At 44.4% G+C, this 23,698-nt stretch overlaps 1 protein-coding gene across 6 annotated transcripts; it reads left to right on the forward strand.

Annotated features, from left to right (window-relative positions):
• Positions 1 to 20: 20 nt before the first annotated feature.
• Positions 21 to 23,458, forward strand: TMEM268 (transmembrane protein 268). Of its 6 annotated transcripts, XM_043498690.1 has the most exons (10): positions 21 to 645; positions 1,169 to 1,238; positions 9,470 to 9,799; positions 11,426 to 11,535; positions 14,912 to 15,019; positions 16,418 to 16,567; positions 17,286 to 17,396; positions 19,290 to 19,370; positions 21,123 to 21,299; positions 22,351 to 23,458. In XM_043498690.1, the coding sequence occupies exons 3-10, from the start codon at positions 9,658 to 9,660 to the stop codon at positions 22,528 to 22,530; spliced, it is 1,059 nt and encodes a 352-aa protein (XP_043354625.1). In that variant the 5' UTR covers positions 21 to 645; positions 1,169 to 1,238; positions 9,470 to 9,657; the 3' UTR covers positions 22,531 to 23,458. The 6 variants fall into 6 exon arrangements, with proteins under 6 accessions (XP_043354625.1, XP_038230996.1, XP_038230997.1 ...); XM_038375068.2 differs by lacking the exon at positions 1,169 to 1,238; XM_038375069.2 differs by lacking the exons at positions 21 to 645; positions 1,169 to 1,238 and adding an exon at positions 2,174 to 2,391.
• The last annotated feature ends 240 nt before the right edge of the window (positions 23,459 to 23,698 follow it).

The following is a 23,698-nucleotide window of genomic DNA, read 5'->3' on the forward strand; positions in this document are numbered from 1 at the left end:
ACACCATGCCCCTGTTTTATTGCTATGGTTGGATCCTTATCTGGGGGAGAAGAGAAGGCAGATGCAGTTACTCGTTCTGATGCAATTGCACCTGAGCTTTGCCTACCTGTGTATGTAGAGGGGAGATGATACTGCATGCTAATGACAACAGAGAGGCAGCCTGCAGTGGCTAATGTAATAAGCCCCCATGCAGATAAGCAGCTATGAAGACAAAGCTGCTCCAGTGTTTCAATGAACACGTTGCCTAGTAATGGTCAGAGTAAACCAAGCTAGAGAAATTCCAGGCTATGAGAGAATCACAGGGGGCCCATGCACAATAAGTGGAGCTCATCTTTTTTTTTATTTTAGTCACCATTCATGAGTATAAACAAGTGTGCTACGATCCTGGATTAGATCTGTCTCGTGCCTCCCCAGAACCACTTGCGTTTGCTTGTTTCTGGTGCATCCCAATTCTATGGCAACGTCATGATTACAGACAGTGTAAAATGAACCTTCTCCCTTCCCACTCCACCTCTTTGCTTGGGGGAAGCTGTAATCCTGGTGTTGCATGTTACACAATGGAGAGAAACCTATGGAGTGACTCCCTCTGATTTTATGGCTGATCCTGTCACATTTTTCTGGGAGAAGCTGGGCTGGACGCAGCAGGTAGGGAAATGGTACAGTGTGTGTCCTTTGGGTCAGCTGATTGTGCATCTTCATGTTTTGAATCAGATGCGAGTAATCCATAACTAGGATCTGATCTAGGCCAGGTCTATGTTACAAACTTTTGCTGGCACAGCTATGCCAGTCAGGGGAATGAAGGGGTGGGTTCCCTGACTGATGTCGCTGTGCTGGCAAACCCCCCCTAGAATAGACACAGTTATACTGGTAAAATGGTGCTTTTACCAGGATAATTTATTTCACCTGGGGTGTGTGGAAGGGGGCAGGGGGACGGGTGACTGAAATAAGCCAAAAAAAGTACAGTTTTCCTGGTATGTGCTTTGTCCCCACAAGGAGTGCCTCACTGGTGTAATATACTTGTATTCTATACCAACTAAAGGCTCCTAATATAGACCTGGCTTTAGACCCACTATTAACCCTACTAAAGTGATTGGGAGTCTATCCACCCACTACAATGCATCATCCCTAATGCAAAACGAACACATCTTTTCTTGGTCTCTCTGTGCAGCAGTTTATTTGTAAGGGAAGCCAGGAAAATGTCTAGTTTGATGGTCGATTCTTGTAAATTCCAGGGCTGGGTATGTATCTCCTCTTCCTCCTATCTACATTTGTCTTTTTATTTGCATGACCATTTTCTTAGTACTGTATATTACTCCCAAATCTTGAGCAATTGTTGTGAAATCTCTATGTATTTCAGAGAGAGAAGTGTTTGCCACAGCTTTGCTTAATTCCTGCCTTTTGTAGCTGGGAAGGGGATATGCATGGCAGCCTTGGCTGTCTTTAAAGAAAACAGCCCGGCTACTGCCATCAGTGTGTATTCACTGGGCTTGTTTTGCAGGGATGAGTGCATAGTTTGGTACCCCTCAACAACAGCGTTGTGTGTGTGTGTGTAGTTTGGGGATGACTGATGGGGCAGAGCCTTCAGTGAGAACAATGAATCAGAACCTTGATCAAAGCAGTTATTTCTTATGAGTCAAATATTCTGGTAAAGCAAATGTCGTCATGATGGAAATGAGCACAGTCAGCGAAGACAAGTTTCACGGTGCTCAATGTCAGCGGTCATCTTCTGAAGGCTTTCACTGCAGACTCCAAAGGTGCCGTCCCATTGTTAAAGCTTTGCTTTGGCTAATAAACCCATGGCAGTTTAGATGATGCAACACTGGGGTTTGCAGCTGAGAATACAAGGTGACCCTCATCTTCTTGTTTAAGGGAAAGTGTCCCCTTTCGACCATGTTGACGATCAGCTTCCTGTACCTCCACTAAGCCTGTGGGGTTTAACCCCAGCTCTGAACTCCCTCAGACTTTGAGGTATTTGAAATCCGGAGTCTTTACAGTTGTAAAAGATGGGGAAACACTATGCAGGTACTCTATGGGGTTAAAACCACTATATACAACATGCCTAGGGGAAAACTCTCATGCACATGAGCTATTTTGCAAGTTGGTGCCTGCAATGCAGTGTAATGAAAGTGAGAGGCAGGGTGGGGGTGAATATGCTGCTCTGACTTCCGTGGGTTGCACCAGTATATTCATTTGGATCAGGGCAAATGAGGATGATTTATTTCTGCAGCAGCCACACTGTACAATAGGCAACAAGAAAGAGGTCGCCATACCAAGTTTCAACAGTGTTAAGGCACAAGGGGTACGGTGTTGGACATGCTCATGCAAAAGACAGTAGGAGAGAAGAAAGTGAATGATGTGAACTCATTGGATACAGATGACAACACCGAATAGGTGAGCTTTTAGAAGTCTCTTGAAGGACAAGGGGGATGGATTCATAGATTCATACATATTAAGGTCAGAAGGGACCATTATGATCATCCAGTCTGGATCTTGTTGAACATTAATCTGGATCTTAGCTAAGAACATGAGGTGTCACAAAAGAAACTGCAATAGCCCAGACTGAGTGAAGGAGACAAAGGGAGTAGTTACACGAGTAGATTGGCAAAAAAGAAAAGGAGTACTTGTGGCACCTTAGAGACTAACAAATTTATTTGAACATAATCTTTCGTGAGCTACAGCTCACTTCATTGGATGCTTTTGGTGGAAAATACAGTGGGGAGATTTATATACACACACAGAGGACATGAAACAATGGGTTTTATCATACACACTGTAAGAAGAGTGATCACTTAAGATGAACTATTACCAGCAGGAAGAAGGGGGGAAAGGAGGAAAACCTTTTGTGGTGATAATCAAGGTGGGCCATTACCAGCAGTTAACAACAAAGTCTGAGGAACAGTAGGGGGTGGGGTGGGGGGGAGAAATACCATGGGAAAATAGTTTTACTTTATGTAATGACCCATCCACTCCCAGGCTCTATTCAAGCCTAAGTTAATTGTATCCAGTTTGCAAATTAATTCCAATTCAGCAGTCTCTCGTTGGAGTCTGTTTTTAAAGTTTTTTTGTTGAAGGATAGCCACCCTCAGCTCTGTAATCGTGTGACCAGAGAGATTGAAGAGTTCTCTGACCAGTTTTTGAATGTTATAATTCTTGATGTCTGATTTGTGTCCATTTATTCTTTTATGTAGAGACTGTCCAGTTTGACCAATGTACATGGCGGAGGGGCATTGCTGGCACATGATGGCATATATCACATTGGTAGATGCGCAGGTGAACGAGCCTCTGATAGTGTGGCTGATGTGATTAGGCCCTATGATGGTGTCCCCTGAATAGATATGTGGACAGAGTTGGCAACGGGCTTTGTTGCAAGGATAGGTTCCTGGGTTAGTGGTTCTGTTGTGTGGTGTGTGGTTGCTGGTGAGTATTTGCTTCAGGTTGGGGGGCTGTCTGTAAGCAAGGACTGGCCCGTCTCCCAAGATCTGAGAGAGTGATGGGTCGTCCTGCAGGATAGGTTGTAGATTCTTGATGATGCGTTGGAGAGGTTTTAGTTGGGGGCTGAAGGTGATGGCTAGTGGCGTTCTGTTATTTTCTTTGTTGGGCCTGTCCGGTAGTAGGTGACTCCTGAAGGTCGAAATAACATACTGGACTTCTACATAGAGTGCTTCCGCCGATGTGCACGGGGTGAAATTGTGGAAAAGCAGCATCACTTGCCCCATAACCTCTGCCGTGCAGAACACAATGCCATCCACAGCCTCAGAAACAACTCTGACAGCATAATCAAAAAGGCTGACAAAGGAGGTGCTGTCATCATCATGAATAGGTTGGAATATGAACAAGAGGCTACTAGACAGCTCTCCAACACCACTTTCTACAAGCCATTACCCTCTGATCCCACTGAGGGTTACCAAAAGAAACTACAGCATTTGCTCAAGAAACTCTCTGAAAAAGCACAAGAACAAATCCGCACAGACACACCCCTGGAACCCTGACCTGGGGTATTCTATCTGCTACCCAAGATCCATAAACCTGGAAATTCTGGACGCCCCATCATCTCAGGCATTGGCACCCTGATAGCAGGATTGTCTGGCTATGTAGACTCCCTCCTCAGGCCCTACGCTACCAGCACTCCTAGCTATCTTTGAGACACCACTGACTTCCTGAGGAAACTACAATCCATTGGTGATCTTCCTAAAAACACCATCCTAGCCACTATGGATGTAGAAGCCTCTACACCAACATTCCACACAAAGATGGACTACAAGCCATCAGGAACAGTATCCCCGATAATGTCATGGCTAACCTGGTGGCTGAACTTTGTGACTTTGTCCTCACCCATAACTATTTCACATTTGGGGACAATGTATACCTTCAAATCAGTGGCACTGCGATGGGTACCCGCATGGCCCCACAGGATGCCAACATTTTTATGGCTGACTTAGAATAACGCTTCCTCAGCTCTCGTCCCCTAATGCCTCTACTCTACTTGTTTCAGAGTAGCAGCCGTGTTAGTCTGTATTCGCAAAAAGAAAAGGAGTACTTGTGGCACCTTAGAGACTAACAAATTTATTAGAGCAAATGCATCCGATGAAGTGAGCTGTAGCTCACGAAAGCTTATGCTCTAATAAATTTGTTAGTCTCTAAGGTGCCACAAGTACTCCTTTTCTTTTTACTCTACTTGTGCTACATTGATGACATCTTCATCATCTGGACCCATGGAAAAGAAGCCCTTGAGGAATTCCACTATGATTTCAACAATTTCCATCCCACCATCAACCTCAGCCTGGACCAGTCCACACAAGAGATCCACTTCCTGGACATTACGGTGCTAATAAGCGATGGTCATATAAACACCCTATATCGGAAACCTACTGACTGATATTCCTACCTACATGCCTCTAGTTTTCATCCAGATCACACTACACGATCCATTGTCTACAGCCAAGCTCTATGATATAACCGCATTTGCTCCAACCCCTCAGACAGAGACAAACACCTACAAGATCTCTATCATGCATTCTTACAACTACAATACCCACCTGCTGATGTGAAGAAACAGATTGACAGAGCCAGAAGAGTACCCAGAAGTCACCTACTACAGGACAGGCCCAACAAAGAAAATAACAGAACGCCACTAGCCATCACCTTCAGCCCCCAACTAAAACCTCTCCAACGCATCATCAAGGATCTACAACCTATCCTGCAGGACGACCCATCACTCTCTCAGATCTTGGGAGACAGGCCAGTCCTTGCTTACAGACAGCCCCCCAACCTGAAGCAAATACTCACCAGCAACCACACACCACACAACAGAACCACTAACCCAAGAATCTATCCTTGCAACAAAGCCCGTTGCCAACTCTGTCCACATATCTATTCAGGGGACACCATCATAGGGCCTAATCACATCAGCCACACTATCAGAGGCTCGTTCACCTGCGCATCTACCAATGTAATATATGCCATCATATGCCAGCAATGCCCCTCTGCCATGCACATTGGTCAAACTGGACAGTCTCTACATAAAAGAATAAATGGACACAAATCAGACGTCAAGAGTTATAACATTCAAAAACCATTAGGAGAACACTTCAATCTCTCCGGTCACTCGATTACAGAGCTGAGGGTGGCTATCCTTCAACAAAAAAACTTCAAAAACAGACTCCAGCGAGAGACTGCTGAATTGGAATTAATTTGCAAACTGGATACAATTAACTTAGGCTTGAATAGAGCCTGGGAGTGGATGGGTCATTACATAAAGTAAAACTATTTCCCCATGGTATTTCTCCCCCCACCCCACCCCCTACTGTTCCTCAGACTTTCTTGTTAACTGCTGGTAATGGCCCACCTTGATTATCACCACAAAAGGTTTTCCTTCTTCCCCCCCCTCCTTCCTGCTGGTAATAGCTCATCTTAAGTGATCACTCTTCTTACAGTGTGTATGATAAAACCCATTGTTTCATGTCCTCTGTGTGTGTATATAAATCTCCCCAATGTATTTTCCACCAAATGCATCCAATAAAGTGAGCTGTAGCTCACAAAAGCTTATGCTCAAATAAAATTGTTAGTGTCTAAGGTGCCACAAGTCCTCCTTTTCTTTTTTGCGAATACAGACTAACACGGCTGCTACTCTGAAACGAGTAGATTGGCAGAGCATATGGAATGGGAGGGAGCATATGAGGAGACAAAGGCAGACTCCCAGAGAACTTTGGAGGTGAAGAGGAGAACCCAAGAAGAGAGGAAGGGAGGGTGGAGTTGGAAGAAGGACTGGGGGAGACAGATCTCCACAGGGGGCATCGCTTCCACACTAACGGAGAACCCCATGGAATGAGATGCACGCTAGATAAAAAGGTAATGGGGAAGCTATGGAATCGGCACCCTCTTCCTGGGTAGGAGGAGCTAGCTCCCTGCAGCAGCTCCCCTGATGTCTGTGAACTGCCAGCATGCATTGCCTGCTCTGAGCCAGCTGTTCCAGCTGAAGTTTTCTCCAATGGGAAGCTCTTTTCGTGTGACTGACATGTCTAACCCTGCAAATCCCGATTTCAGCTGTTGCTTTATATGCTACCAGCATTGATGGCACGTTTAGTGGGTGTATGTTTCTTAACTCTGTGCTGTGGTTTGGTTGTCTCTTGTTTTCCTTTTTCATTGTCCTCCCAGTTTGCCACCAAAGGGTAGGAATTGAGGGCGAGGTCCAGAGGGAGAGTGACATTCACCACCTGTCTTTTGACTTGGGGAGAAGAGTTTATTTCCCCCTCAATCAAGACAAATAGGATGGAGAGTGTTTTTTTTTTTTGGTTGGTTGGTTTTTTGAGAACAGGAATGCTCCTTATTTGGGCTGGCATCAGGGTGATGTGATCTGGTGGAGAAGGGCTTGGGGGGGTGTGTGTGGAGAGAGAGTGTAAATAGCTGCTGTCACAATGGAGATATTTCATGGTATTCCCTGCCACAGCAGATCACTCATTTTCTTGAGATTGCACAAATACTCACCCTCCTAAGCACTCAGTCTGAAAAATGCCACCGCTGAATGGGTCAAATTCACACACACCTCTCCTGTTGTGCCAAAATATCAGAGCTTTACTTCTTTAACTGTGAGTTTCCTGTCCTTTGTGGGCTCCTGCTGCAATCATAACGATCTTTTAATGTAGTTTCTGTTGCATCAGTTTCCTGTTTGACTGCACTTTAACTGATGACTATCATGGATTTATGTGACTGGATTAAACCTCAGTGACAACATGGGATGCAAACAGAGCAATCCCACATCTGATTGTGGCACAGCATTGATAGGCTTTGTGCGGGAGCCCTGCAGCTGCAACACAGGCTCTTGGGAACACAAGTAAGACAGGAGAAAAGGGCAGAGAAGTGAAGAGTAATTGTGGAGCATCATCCGTGTTCTAATAGAGATGCAGATGAGCCCCATGCACACAGGGCAGTTACTGATGCAGGACAAGCCACAGAACATTCAGATGCTCACTTTGGATAAGCACCCACAGTCTGGCTGCTGATTTGAACTATACAAACCTCCTGCATCAGCAACATTTAACTCAAAATCTCACAAGCACCATGTCACGGTCCAGGGCACCTGCACCTGTATCCAGCAAGAGTGCCTACTTTTAGGGTTCTGGCTCCCAGCCATCAGCTCTCTCCGGCGGACACCCCATCTTGCTTCCTTCTGATTGGGCAGAACAGTTTCCCTCCTACACTGTGAGCTCCCCAGCAATTTAGACTGCCTAAGCAGGCAAGCTTTTTCTTTCTCCTCCGAGGCTATAAACAGCATAATTGCCCATAATTATAAGGTACCACACAGCTTTTCTAAGCAAGCGCATTTAGTCTTAAGGTGAAAGCATTACAGAAAAAACATATTAAAATACTAAAGAAACCTACATGCATGCTAATAATCTTACCAGAGACTACCCCCACCGCCCTGCCCAATCCCAGCAAGGGCTCTGCGGGTGGGGCAATCCTTCAAACCCACCAAGGGGTTTTGCTGTGGTTACAAGTTCCTAACAACATTAGCTCCCTATGAGTCTGTGAGTCCCTCCTTTATACTGTTTGGACCTTTGACCTTGGGATGCTAGGAACAGATAAACAGCAGTTAGTGGGTTGCTCTTCAGGGTGTAGCTTCAAGAGGTTCTCTCTGGAGATGGGAATTTGCATTTCCTTGCCCCCCCCCCCGCCCCGGTATTTCCTAGTAAACCCGCTTAACTAAAAAATCATTCGTGTCTGGTACGTTGTTTAAATGAGTCCTTTGAAGCTCATAATACATTCCAGGGTTTACATTGGTCATGTGTCTCTCTTAGTGACATCTACCTCCCACAATAATACATAAACATTTGCATTTTTAATCCAATGTACAGTAGAACCTCAGAGTTACGAACACCTTGGGAATGGAGGTTGTTCGTAATTCTGAAATGTTCGTAACTGAACAAAACGCTATGGCGGTTCTTTCAAAAGTTTACAGCTGAACATTAACTTCATACAGCTTTGAAATTTTACTCTGCAGAAGAAAATGCTGTTTTCTCTTTATTTTTTAGTAGTTTACACTTAACAGTGCACTGTACTGAATTTGCTCTTTTGTGTGTGTGTGTGTGTCTCTGCTGCTGCCCAGTTGCGTACTTCTGATTCCAAATGAGGTGTGTGGTTGACTGGTCAGTTTGTCACTCTGGTGTTTGTAACTCTGAGGTGCTACTGTACTCCTAAAATCCTTACATTTAATCCAATCAGGTTTGTCTAGGATAATGTCATATCTGACACACACTGTCTCTCTCAGAGGGCTGTGTGACTTCTGTTTCTGGAACTGAGAACTGAATTGCACAGGCGAGGGTGCAAATGAGAAAAAAAGTTACCCTGGCATTTCTGACCCAGCACAAAGGTTCCCTGCGGGTGATGGGTGGAAGTCCTAGTCTGTTTGTCACTTTCTCTTCGCATTTGTAATATTCCCATCATTGTGTCATCATTTCTTATCTGCACTGGTTTTCTCTTTCTCACGCAGTACTCTATTATGATGCACCTGCTCAGTGTCCAATATTTACAGTTCAATGACTTGGCTGCTTTAAAGCATCAGTAATGTATATTCTCACTGGCCCTGATCCTTCTCCCATGGAAGAAAATGGCCAAACTCCCCACTGGCTTCAACAGGCTCAGGATAGGCCCATTTGTGGATTAATTGCCTACAAAATGTGCATGATCATATTTAATTAAAGGACAGTCTTCCCCATGAGCAAAGAGGGCTGTTGCCTCAAAGATGGGAGGTGTGGATGCCTGGCACCCATGCCTGCAGCAGCATACATAAACATGGGGATGACATGGGTATGCTTTATCCATGAGGACTCTGGAGCTGACCCAAGAGTACTCCATTAATCATTTGGGCATAGTCCATCAGGAGCAGAGTCCACAGTGTTCCTAAGAGCTTGTATGCTGCTGTGCTACAAAGTCTTTTTGTGCAAGATGGTATCATTTCTCTTCCCCCTTGCAGGCAAGATTGTGACTCCCTTGCTCAAATCAAGTCATATATTACATCGCAAGCAAATCAATGGGACTTTTCTTCAGTTTGAATAAGAGTATCACAGTCTAGTCCACAGCAAGGAGAACAGTCTTTAACTGGGTGTTTCTATGCTGTAAAAGAGGAAAGGGGAAGAATTATGAATATGGAGTGTTGGATTTATGACTGCAGGAGATAGCAGTCCGCATGAAGCCCGTTTCTTCACCATGGCCTGTGAAAGCCAAGCAGATGGAGCTGAGAAACAAAGTCCCATCTCCTACTGTGGGACCCATGCAGGTGAAAGCTCCCTTCACTGGGTGAAAGGTAAGCAAACAGCTCCAACTATTGATTGCAACGACATTCTGAATCAGGTGGCATTAAACTAAGAGAAATTGCATTTTTTTTTCTTCAGGGCTGCTTATTTTCAACTGAAGGAATATAACCATTATAATAATTAAGCAAAAATAAAGAACACACACCATGGCCAAGAATTACAAAAACGTGGCTAGTAATTTTGGGTAGCCCAAGTTTGGGGAGCCCAGCTTGGTACACTTTAAAGAGGCCTGCTTCTCAGGAGTGCCCTGCTTGAAAATTAGATCCCTTTAAGGCATCACAGTTGGGGCACCCAAAGCCATAAATCGCTTGTGAAGATTTTAGCCTGGATTTGTAAAGCAACTGACAAAGCCTTGCTCTGTTTATGTTGCTTAACACAACAACACTCCTTTAGAAACGGACTGAAGTTCTGTGTCCATCTGATACAATCATAGCACTTCGCTCCTGAAGCATGTTTCATGCATAGATCGCCAAGTGGTTGCCCTGTGCAGATCCAGCTGCAGGATCAGGGCCCAAGGTTTCAAAGAAATTTTGAAAGACGTCAATGGGAGCTGCAGGTGCTCAGCTCATCTGGAAATGAAACCATGTAAACATTTTAAAAAAGGGTCTGTTCATTCTGAGTGTCTCCGTTTCTGATTTGCCCAGTTTGAGACACCTAGTAGCTAGTGCCTGATCTGCAGAGGTGCTGAGCACTCACAGCTCCAATGGGTGTCAACTGAAGTTGCAGGATGCTCAGCACCTTTGAAAATCACTGGGAGGCTAAAGCTGGGCACCCAGAATGATTAGACTTTGTCCTGAGTAACTTGCCTAAGGTCACAGGAGTGGTTGAGCGGCAGGGCGGGGAATAGAACCCAGGCTTGCCAACTCCTGCTCCTGGCTTTCTGATGATGTAGTTCATCTCAGCAAACACGTAGAACATTGTTTCATTAACATACCCCACAGGTCTTGAAATATGCCTATTTCACAGATTTTTATCTGAATGGGCCTCACCTTTGTGTGAGAAGGAATTTAGCTTCCTTGTTGTTACCCAACACAGGGGAAACCGAGTGGGGTAGAGCTGATGCAGAGGGTGGGGCGAGGTGTGCCATGGGTAGGAGTGAGTGGGGTAGAGTCTATGGTGCTCTGCCTTGTCCTCTGCCAAGACAGCAGTGCCTTAAACACAGCTTCTCAAAGGTATTTAGGCACCTAGATACCATTGAAATCAATGGGAGTTAGGCTCCTAAATACTTTCAAGGAGCTGGGCCTTAAAGCCATTTGTCACAGATCTTCACAGCTGCTTTGAGTGGGTTGAATCCATTGTCTTGTTACCCACTGGACTGGCACATGATCCCTTCCCAGATCAGGTCACATCCTCTTTGGGCACATGTAGGATTTGATCTCCTTACCTTTCAGCCCTTGGTCCCTCCAATACAGCCAGAAGGCTGCGCAGCTCTTCATGTTGTGATTTTCTTCAAAACGATGGAGGAAGAATTCAGAGTCCATCACGTGCTGAGAGCTTCTCAGTGCAATCTGCCACTTCCTCAGTTTGCAAGCCCACTTCAGCGCTCAAGAGGAAGACACACCACAGACCAGTCCCTTTTGATCACACCCAGCCTTCTCCTCCGATTCCTTTTGCAGAGTTCCACAATGGCCAAGTGCTTATGGTTCTCACTGCTAGCAATACCTGCTCTTCCACCTTCTTTGATATGGAGCGTTGTGCAGAGAAGCTGAAGACCTTTGGAATTCAGGTTAGTTCCTCACTGCGAACCTGGTTACTTGATGGCTTACTGGGGTGATGGGTATTCTTATGCCTGTGTCACTTGCACCTGTTACAAGAAATCAGGGTCTACTTCATATTTGTCACGCAGAAGTATAGATGGTTTATAGGAAGAGGGTTATCACTTACACCTGGGTAATCCTACTGACCTCAGTTGTCTTTTGTGTGTGTCACAAGACGATATCTAAATTATTCGGCCATCTAAGTGCTGCATTACTGAGGGTAGCAAGGTGTTGCAGCTCACCCTCCAGTCTTCTAATTGTGCACTCCTCTACGTTTGACTGTTTGCTTCGCTGGCCTGCAGTCATGTTGGCTCAGCCCAGGGGAGGGCAAACTATGGCCCGGAGGCCGCATCTGGCCCTTCAGACGTTTTAATCCGGCCCTCCAACTCCTGCCAGGGAATGGGGTCAGGAGCTTGCTCTACGCGGCTCCCCTCTGCACACTGCCCCCACCCCAAACACCACCCCCGCAGCTCCTATTGGCTAGCAAACGGGGCCAATAGGAGCTGCAGGGGCAGAGCCCGTGGACGGGGCAGCGTGCAGAGCCACCTGGCCAGGCCTCCAAGTAGGAGCCAGAGGGGGGACATGCCGCTACTTCTGGAAGCTGCTTGAGGTAAGCACTGCTTGGAGCCTGCACCCCTGACCTCCTCCCACACCTCAGCCCTGAACCTTCTCCTGCCATCCGAAACCCTTGATCCCACCCTCCTGCACCCCAGAGCCCACATCCCTAGCCAGAGTCCTCACGCACTCCTGCACCCCAACCCCCAATTTTGTGAGCATTCATGACCCACCATACAATTTCCATACCCAGAAGTGGCCTTTGGGGCAAAAAGTTTGCCCACTCCTGGCTTAGCCCAATCGTCACAACTTATTGTCTTCAGAGAGGTTGGGTGTGTATAAATTTCAGCTGCGTCTGAGAAAGTGATATTACAAAGTACAATGATAGTGCTTTGAGATCCTCTGGTGATAAGTGCTCTGTATAACTCAGGGCTTGTCTACATGCGGAGTTGAGTCAGTTGAATGGCTGTGATTTTAAAAGAGTGCATGTAAACAAGCCCTGCAGCTCATAACAATCAATTTGCAGACACCAAGAAGATAATAAGGTGTTAAGTGTCAGCACAGATTTGTAAGAATAGCTTTCTTTGACAGGGTAACAAGTTTTGTGGATAGTGGGGAAGTGGTAGATGTGGTATATCTTGACTTTAGTATGGCTTTTGATACTGTCTTGCATGATCTTCTCATAAACAAATTAGGGAAATACAACCTAAATGGAGCTACTATAAGGTGGGTGCAAAACTGGTTGGAAAACTGTTCCCAGAGAGTAGTTATCAGTGGTTCACAGTCAAACTGGAAGGGCGTAATGAGTGGGGTCCCATAGAGATCAGTTCTGGGTCTGGTTCTGTTCAATATCTTCATCAATGATTTAGACAATGGCATAGAGAGTACATTTATAAAGTTTGTGGATGATACCAAGCTGGGAGGGGTTGCAAGTGCTTTGGAGGGTAGGATTAAAATTCAAAATGATCTGGACAAACTGGAGAAATGGTCTGAAGTAAGTAGGATGAAATTCAATACGGATAAATGCAAAGTACTTCACTTAGGAAGGAACAATCAGTTAAACACATACAAAATGGGAAGGAGTATTGCGGAAAGGGATCTGGAGGTCATAGTGGATCACAAGCTAAATATGAGTTAACAGTGTACCACTTTTGTGAAAAAAAAAGCAAACATCTTTCTGGGATGTATTAGCAGGAGTGTTGTAAGTAAGACATGAGAAGTAATTCTTCAGCTCTACTCCACTCTGATTAGGCCTCAGTTGGAGTATTGTGTCCATTTCTGGGCACCACATTTCAGGAAGGATGTGGACACATTGGAGAAAGTCCAGAGAAGAGCAACAAAAATGAATAAAGGTCTAGAAAACATGAACTATGAGGAAAGATTGAAAAAATTGGGTTGGTTTAGTCTGGAAAAGAGAAGACAGAGAGGGGACATGATAACAGTTTTCAAGTTCATAAAAGGTTTTTACAAGGAGGAGGGAGGAAAATTGTTCTCCTTAACCTCTGATGCTAAGACAAGCAGCAATGGGCTTAAATTGCAGCAAGGGAAGTTTAGGTTGGACATTAGGAAAAACTTCCTAACTGTCAGGGTGGTTAAGCACTGGAATAAATTGCCTAGGGAGGTTGTGGAATCTCCATCATTGGAGATTTTAAAGAGCAGGTTAGACAAACACCTGTCAGGGATGGCCTAGACAATACTTAGTCCTGCCATGAGTGCAGGGGACTGGACTAGATGACCTCTTGAGGTCCCTCCAGTCCTACGATTCTTTGGTTCTCTAGTCTATTTCACTAAAAGACCTGATCTTAGCACTAAAAGATCCAATCTTGCTCCCACTGAAGTCAATGGTCAAACTCCCAGTGGCTCAAATGGGAGCAAGTATGGGCTTATTGTTAGTGGAGAGAGACTTGAGTAACATGCTTGCCCATGTCCAGTGAGCAGTTAGACAAACCATTCATTGTGCTAAAGACAGAAAGGGATGGAGCAGAGCTGGAGGTATCTGTGATGGACACAGCATTGCAAACTCTCACCTTTAAATATGATCTTGGTCTGACATGAATTCCCATGATGGGTTTTTTTGCAGTTTCATATCAATACAGTGATTCTGCCTCACAAAGAGTTTCATTGCTTTCAGGGCAAGCTAGGCTGACTGCATGAGGAGGGCAATGAATTATACACTATTACTTAACACTCAGTCCTTGTTCACACATACTCTCTCTTTAGTTAAATGGGTGCAGACCCTTGTGTGGACTCTCTTATTTCAGTTTAAGAGGGGCTTATTTCAGTTTGGCTGAAACCTGTTCCTTACGGACTTCAGCTAAACCAAAATGTTTGATTAAACCAATATAAGAATGTTCAGACAGCCTTTTGCATGGGTTTAACTAAATTGGTTTAAAATCCCATCAGTTAAATTTCTGCAACTGGTGCAACTCTGCAGGTAGATGTATCCTTAGTTATACAGAAAGCACCTTTCAACTGCAGACCTCAAAGCACTTTACAAAGGTTGGTGGTATTATTTACAAATGGGGAAACTGAGGCACAAATAGGTTTAGAGGGCAGATTTTTATCTCTGTTATACCAGTATAAATGAGATCAGAATTTGGGCCAATGTCCCTTGTTTGGAGGCAGAGTCTGGGACATAGGCCAATCCTATCGAATCTCCAATCTCATAATCTAATAATGTGAAATTCCGGCCTGGCTCTTGGCTATTGCCATTCAACTCGCCTTCTGATGGTTCTTAGAGATCTGCATGAAAAAGTGAGTGGGATTTGTTTGTTTTTGGTTTCTGAACAGATGACAATGGATCATTGGAGAAACTTAATTCAAAACGCCATTCTGGAACCTGAAGTAAGAAGATACATGTTCTACAACTCCAGAGCTTTTGGGATAGCCATTGCTGTGGTAAGCATCACGGCCCCTCATTCAGGTTAATTGGTATTAGGGTAACCAGATGTCCTGATTTTATAGGGACAGTCCTGATATTTGGGGCTTTTTCTTATATAGGTTCCTAATATCTCTACCCACGTCCTGATTTTTCACACTTGCTGTCTGGTCACCCTAATTGGTATGTGCCATTACTGATATACAATGAAAATTGCCTTGGGGATTTTCATAGGAGCCTAAGGGAGTTAGGTGCCATTTCAATGGGAGTTTGGAGAAGGGAATGAATTTTCAAAGGCACAAATGAGAGTTAAGTGTCCACCCCCAATTGACTTTCAGTGGGAGTTGAGCACCTAACTCCCTGAGGCCCCTTTGAAATTCCATCTTGCAGAGATTGCTGTACAATGAGGCAGGTATGCACACGGCCCACTTTTCAGGAGTCCCACCACAGGCTGTCAGTTAGCAAAGCTTTCGCTGTGGTGGCTTTAACGGGGATGGAACTCATTTACTGGAAGCATCTGCCTCATCCCATCCTTCTCAGCTATCAAACATCATCCGAAAACACTCTGGACCTCATCTCATTTTCCCTGAGGTCTTCACACGTCTCTGGCAGGCCCAAGGAGTCTTAAAATGAGACTAAATTATATACCATCTTTCAGGCCCCTTTTCATGAACGGGCGGTGGGGGGGTGGCCCTTGTGTAAATAAAAATCAAGTACTCCTTTCTCCTTTTTTAATGTCAGCCATTGTATTTTTGCTAATGCTGCAGTGTTTAGATTTTTAATATTTTTCTGTTTGGTATTATTGATCTATCCTGTCTAATTGATCTATCTACCCCATATAAAATTGTACCACACTTTATCATGCTTACCTTTCAGTCCATCTCTAATCTATACATCCCATCGGGCAACGTCCTGTCTCAAGATACCACTCCAAGGTATCCCCAAATGAATACGTCTCTGCTCTGCCCTCATTAGTCCCTTGAGTGGTCCCTTGAGGCAGGTGCCACTGTGCATCGTTTTTGCATTATTGTATTTTAATTTTTTTGGCAGTACCCTTCGTGCTTTGGTGTGGGAACTTTATAAACACAGTGACTATAAGAAGTATTATTTTCAATACACCTCGGGGAATCTGTTTCTTACTAGAAATGGAGGAACTTGGTTGAAATCCTAAGTATGAAACACCATCAAGAATTCATCTGCTGTCTTTGATGATCAGGAGCTCATTCAACCCAAACTCTCATTCTAGACCTCTCTCCCCCATGTTTCTTATTAGAAGGACCTTTTGTCCATTAACCCTCTGAAAATCCCTGGTAATTTATCTAATTTATGAGAAAGGAACTTTCTTGTTCTCTTGACCTTTCTTCTTCTTTCGCCATTTTTGTGAGTATTGTTTTCTGAATCTCTCTGGGTCTTTTCAGATTTTCTACATCTCAATCTGGGCAAATATTTACTCAACCATGCAGCTGTATTTCTTTGGGTGCCACTGGGAAGTCAGCATTCTGGTGACATTGGCTGCCATAGCACTCACTATAGTTGTTATATTGATTATTGACCAACATCAAAGGAAGGTAAGGAGAAATTTCTCACTTGTTCAATTATGTAACAATGTATTTCTTTCCAAGCAACAGTTAGGGAACAAGGTAATTGTCTAAAAGTATTTGAAGAGCATAATTGCCAAGAAGGGACGAAATATTTTAGATATTTTAAATATTTTAGAATGGGCACAGTATAATTAGAATAACCAATGGGGTGCCAAGATAAAGTTAGGCTGCATATTAGAAAAAATAAAAGCCCTAGGGCTTGATCCATAGCCCATTGAAGTCAATGAGAGTCTTACAGTGACTAGGATGGACTTTTGGATCAAGTGCTGAATGATGAGAGCTATAGATTTAATCTTCCAAAGAAAGAAGTGGAAGCTCCATTGTTTGAAATATTGAAACCTAGACTAGAAGATATACAGGACTGTCTGAGATAATCCTGAACTGATTGGTGAGGGAAGGAACAGGTACAATGATCTTACAAGTCATTTCCCTCTCCAACGTCTGGGATTATATCACATTTTGTGGTGGGAGTGCTGGTTGAATAGACTTGGTATGTAAACTTGCTTCAATGGCAGCAGAGCTGAGTGCCTCTGAAAAGACTACCTGAAAAGAATAGTTTCTCTCATTGCTTTCTTTTCAGGGACTTAGGACTTTGGGACCATCAGAGTCACTGACTCTTTACAATTCCAGGCTGGCCTGGAAAGTCACCGTGGGACATGCTAACATCTTCTCTGTTATTTAACAGATACATGTGAATACTGATGTGAGGCTGGCAGCTGCCAATGAAGTCTTCATGAAGCACAACTTACTTCTGGGGGTTGCAGATGCCATGGACAGGCATCAGAATGTTCTACAGGTATCCTTTCTGGGTGAGACAATTTCCCCTCATTGCTGGTGCCTGCAGATAAGGAGGTATTTATCATCAGTCTCCTCATCAAAGAGGTTCTCCAGAGGTTTTTTTGATATCTAGGGCCTGATCCACTGAAGATAATGACTCCAACTAAGTTCAGTGGGCTTCTTTATTATTTGTTGAGTGCCAGCAGGGCACTCAGGGTTGTACAAATATAAAGGAACATGTGGTCCATGCCCCTAGAGCTCACATTCTATGTTGCAAAGACAAACTAATTAAGGCACCAAATACACCATTTTCACAAGTGCCTCCTGACTCTGCATGCCCTACTTTAGACACTTTAAAGGGGCCTGATTTTAAGAGTGCTCAGTGCTTTCAGAAAATTGGGCCTCTTTAAGACATCTCAAATTGCCCCCCACCCGCAACATAGAGGGACACCAAGTTAGTAGGTACTTCTAAAAATTTAGGCCCAGAGGACCAAACGAAAGTGAGTCTCAGACCCTACTTTTTAAAGAGAACTTTTGTGGATTATTGCACAAGAGCTTGGAAGACGTGCATTTGAAGAAAGGGGTTGAAGAAGGGACAAGAGAACAGAGACTGCCCCCCGAGCATAAGAGGCAGCATGGGAGAAGGCACAATGATTAGAAATGGATAGGAAACCAAGAGCTGAGAGGGGAGTAGGAAGAAAATTAGGAGAGATGCAAGCAGGAGGGGAGTTATGCAGTCTTGAAGGTGAGAGTGACACACTTGAGAATTTGAAATAGATGTCTGGACAAACCTGGCTACACCTCTAACTAATCAGGGTGGCTAATGGAATAGGCTCTGGGCTCTATGCATGTGTGCTGGGCTTGTCAGAGAGCAGAACTAGGCCCAAGGATGTATATTTTTATCCATCTTACTCCAGTGTTTGACTATATCTTTTCTCAGTTTTCATATTGCTTTGGAATTCCCTTGATCATGCAAAGCAAGACTATAGATGTGTAAATCCCACCCCCCCCACCCCATGCCCAAAATTGGTGGAGCACCTCATTCTTCCTTCCTCAGGGATGCCGTGGCCACCCCCCCACTCCCTCCAAGGATCAGTGGGTCCTGGTTTCCGAGTGACTGGTGCCCCCATCTAGTGGCTGGGAGCACAAAACCAGCAACTTCTAGGTTATTAGGTCACAAGTACAGCAAATCAAGGACTACATAAAAATAAACAACAGTTTATTCCCTGGACCAGACAGAGGTCATTTAAAAGAAGGGGAGGGGAACAGGTAAAGGTCTCAGAGAAAATAAATAAATAAGGCCCCAGCCACTTCCAGAACAACCACTAAAACCCCCAAACAAGAAATACCCTCACCAGACTCTCCCCACAGACCTGACCAGGGAAGTGGGGCTGAAGCTCAGGTTGTAGGCCTGGTATCCCTGTCTATGCATCCAACCACTCTCATGTCCAGCTGTCCCCATTAGCTGGGCGGTAATGAGTCCTGGCTGACCCCTGGCTGGCTCCACCATTGTGGAGGGGAGGCTCTGTTTTGGCCTCCGGCCATCTGACCGGGTCAGTCAAAATGGCTGCCTCTCCTGCAGCTGTGGAGAGCAACAATCAGCCTCCTTCCCCTCTGGCTCTCCCTCCCTGGTCACTTGACCCCTCAGAGTGAGCTTCAGAGTGCAGGCTCTTTGGGGCCAGAAGTTGGTCACCCCAGTGTGCCAGTCCAGTTCCTAAGTGTGTCCCTCCAGCACAGATAGGCAATCCCAATCTTTGCCTGTGGGAGCTGTGTCTTGTCTCCGAAGTCCCCAAACTGGCAGGCAGTGGGTACGGATAGATACACTGCTAGCTCAAAAGATGGAGCATTAAGGAATTGTATCGGTGTCTGTCCTGTACAATGCTCCTTCCTTAACGTTCTCCTCCATCGTCAGCTTTGCTTTGTCCATTTCAACCTGGAGCAGTGTCTTCACTCCTTAGCAGGCTATATTACAGAACAGAAGAGAAACCACCAGGTAAGCGATGCTTGGAGCAATCTGTGCTGACTGTGCTACATACAACCTCTAGGATTCGGAAGAAATGAGAGGTATAGTGCATGGGCCAGGTTCCCAAGTATACTCTGGTTACCTTACCCCGCTCTAGTAACACAAAACAGCCAGAAACATGGCTTCCCCAGCCAGCTGAGCTCGGTTTGTGGCTGCTTTGCATCACTAGAACACCCCAAAGACTCCAGTGTAGTGGTGAATTGAGCTCTGTGTGTTGATCTGAAAGTGAATCTAATACAAATAAAAAGGATCACCTGTTTGAATTTCCTTGTGATCAGGCCCCTGTTGTAAATTTCTTCATCTAGGACCAGATTTTTATAAATGCATGTCACAAATCAATTGTATGCATACGTGTCCAGTTCACGTGCAGTTTGGTGCATTTCTATAAATCTGTCCTTTGATAATGAAACATAAAAATTTAATGAAAGAAAATGAACAAGAATCAGGGCCAGATTTTGATACCTGTACTCATATTGAGTAGTACCTAACTTCCTGAGCCATGTGACTGAAATCAATGGGACAGCTCAAGGAGTAAGAGCCGACGCTGTTTGACTAAGGTTATATAATCTAATCCCTTCAAAAACTGCTCTAGCTCTTCTCCATTAGGATGTGCACGAATGTGTAAATTCTACCCTGTAGTGTCATGACTGGTTATGAGCCCAGGTCCCGGTGTGTGGTTCAAATCCCCACTCCTATAATTCTCTGAAATCTAAAGAAGTCCTTCTGCAGAAGTGATGGATACAGCAATGGGTGGAATGCAACAAGCAAACTGAACAACCTAACAGGCATGGCACATTTCAGACAAAAGCATTATTATTTATTACTGGTGTAGGGCTGAACTGTGAATGTCTTGATAGTGCGCAGTTACTCACACAAGTAACACTGCTGAAATGGCTGGGTTTATTTGTGTGAGATACTGCTGAGCCATGTGAGTATGAGGGTCACAACCTGATCTGTAGTCCTGGCAATATGCTGGGTGCTGTACAAAATATAGACCTAGTCCCTCCTGCAGGGAGGTTAAATTCTAGCTAGACACACAGCACGTGTTAGACAAAGTACACACCACCTGATGAAATGCAGCTCCGCACTCAAAGCAGTGTGGGTGGCTCTAACATATTTTTAGGCTTGGCAGAATTCGATGTTTATTTTTTAAATACTGTTGACATATAATATTGATGTTTATTTTTAAGCACTTTTTTGATCTCTATCGATTTAAATTTTCACATTTGCAGAAAATTGTGGGGGCAGAGTGTCAGACAAGAGAGTAGGCTGGAGTCAGACAATAATTATTTAAGGGCAGGAGTCGTGGAGATACAAAAAGGTAAAGCTTGATGACTGTTAAAACATTAATTGTCAACATCATATGACAAAGCATAGAAAGTAAATATCCTTAAATCAGACAGTCATTCTCCAGCAGCATTTTTTGTACTTTGCCTATTAGTAAATTTTTATTAATATTGATGGAAATATTTTTTCATTGGTTTGTGTCTGTGTGTGTGTGCGAGTGCGCGCGCGTGCAGTGAAATTGACATTCACCGATAAAAATCGAATCCTTCCAAACGTACATATTTTTCATGCTCTTCTTTCCTGGGTGGATAATTGTGGGTAACTGTGCAGCACCAGATCTTATTAATTATTCTTGCCAGCTACTCAGAGAGGAAAGGCAGAAAGACAATGCTGCCCACCTTTGGAGACCCCAAGAGCTCTCCTTGTGTTTTTCAGTCAGCCCTGAGGCACAATCTGGACCAGTTCTGTGTCACTGTGGAGACAGTGATCCAGTCGGATCAGGGAAGAGAAGAGGAGAGTTCGTCTGAAGAGTCACCTCTTCTACCCAATGACAAGAAAGGGACTCTGGCATGCAGTGAACTGCTCCAGCTCATTCCAGAGGGAGCTCCAGAGGTAACGTGGAGGCTAAGCAGCAAACGTTTTCTCTCTGGCTTAGCAAGAAAGCTTCAATGGGATGGGTTTGATTGACTGTACATTTTCATATGCAGAGCTATTAAGTGAATTTAGTGCTGGTGACGGCCCTGGAAACAGAAGCCCTCTAGCTATCTCTAGAACAATATGAGCTGTGGCAAAGCAAGCTTGCCCCCACTCCATTCCTGCCAACTTGGCTCAGCCCTGACCCCCTGTCAGGATGAGGTTGTTCAGTCTCCATGGCCCACTTATTCCTTGGCGTCCCAGCTGGGTCTGTCCGCTAATAACAAATGTGGAGTCTGTTCTGTGAGGTTGAAACCAACATGCTGAATCATTTCACATTGGGCCCAACATGGCTCTTGGATGGTGGTAATATTCTAACTCTGCTGACCTGAGCTGTATTTGAAGCAGTGACTTAGCCAGTACTGTATTCCATTACTGTTCCTTTGAGCCATCTAGTAACCTCACTTATATTGTCATTAAGGACAGAGGGCCTGATCCACATTTGCAGTAAGGCAGTGTAAAGGTGTGTACACTTTAAAGTGAGTGTAACTTAGACCCCTTTACATAGCCAGAATGGTGTAAATGTAAACAAGAATCAGGCCCAGATAAACTTAAGCTTCTGAGTGCAGCCAGGATCCCCTTGCTTTATGGGGACTTTCCTCAGTATTTCTAGCCCTTTGTGTTCATCCCATTTTTCATACAAGAAATATAGCTACAAAATGTCTTTGGTGGCTTTTGCACTATCCGCTGTTGTAGGAGCATCTGTTTTGGGGCTGGATCAGGAATAGTAAGGAGAAATACATTAAGAGTAATCATTTAGTATCTAATACATCATCAATTGGGGGGCAAGATGTCTCCTTGGCAGGAGATATTGGCACCAATATCTAAAAGGCCTTTTTCATCTTTGATTCCTATGATTGCCCTAAGACTTTATCACCATGGATGCTGACCCTAGAACTCTGTCACCATGGGCACTGTGAAGGTATTGATGGGTGGAGTGCCTCTGATGTTGATCTCATTCTTGTTCCAGGTGATGGCCCAGCAGCTGTTGGTGATCTTCAGTGGCTATTACATCAGACTCTTGATCAGTGGTCAGCTCCCTCAGGTCATCATGTTAAGGCATGTGGAACACATGAATATCCCCTGCCTTTGCCAGTTCATAGAGACGAATGTGCTTGACACAGGACACTGTTGGTTCAAGGTCAGGTGACGTGAGGGGCCTGGAAAGCGTTGTTGCAATTAATACTGTTCAAATACAGTGGTCCATGGAAGAAGCCAGGGCATAGGGAAGTCCTGGAGAGAGATGCAACTGCATCAGGGATTTGTTTTGACCAATGAGAGGTCAGTAATGAGGTGGAGGACATGACTTTAGTTAAATATTCAAAATCCCATTCAGAGACGATAAAAGAGACAGACACTTAACTGCCCTCTTGCAGAGGAGCAAAATCTCATGTGAAGAAGTGAATTGGGCTGCTTAGGAATGTCCCTTCCTTACTTCTTGTCCAGTCTGTTGGCTGCCCAATACAAATAGTTTCATTTAAGTGTGTTTGTAAGGAGCTATCAACTCATGCTGGCAATAGTGCAAGTAAGGATCATGCCTGGATGATGCACAGCATATAAAGTTCAGATTGTTGAATGTTTAATGCAAGGAACATTGCAAGATCATGGCTCGTTAAGTTTCCTCTTTTATGCTCCACTCATGTTCCTTTCATCATGCATGTGTGATCCTTGCATTTTTCCCAGCATGGGCAAATGACATGGCTATTGTCTTTGTTTTCTTGCACAGACATGCTCTATTTTATTTGGCCCTGGAGATCAGAGCATGACATCTCTCATGCTTGCTCCACCCCAGCAGAAACTCACAAACTCTTAGAATCCCATTTGTTCTGGACTTCTGTTTGTATTTGTTGTTTGCTAGGCACGGACACTGCACTCAGCACTGTACAAAACACAGAAGATGTCACGACCTCTGACCTGGAGAATTGTTAACCTAGGAGCATGATCAGAAACATCCCCCACTCCCTTTTACTCTACCAGGAGTTAGGGGTGATGAACAACTTCTAGAAGGTGCTCAGCATCTCGCATTATTAGTCCTTTAAAAAACAGACAACATGAAGCACACTAAAAATCTAAAACAAAGTTCTTTATTGAGCATCTTTTCTACAGTTTTGGGACAGTATTTTGGGGGTTTTTTTGCTATCATTTTAAATGACGTGGAAAAGGAATTAGTTTTAAGCAGGAGACCAAAGTGTCTGCTTGTTACCGGGTTAATTTAATAAACAGCAAGTGAACAAAGTGCTTAAATTATACAAGTAATTGCGTCCTGGAGTAATAACCATGACTGGGCAATTAACATACAAGTCAGACATGGCTCATGC

The sequence above is a fragment of the Dermochelys coriacea genome, chromosome 16 (assembly GCF_009764565.3).
Source record: "Dermochelys coriacea isolate rDerCor1 chromosome 16, rDerCor1.pri.v4, whole genome shotgun sequence".
Classification (NCBI taxonomy): Eukaryota; Metazoa; Chordata; order Testudines; family Dermochelyidae; genus Dermochelys; species Dermochelys coriacea.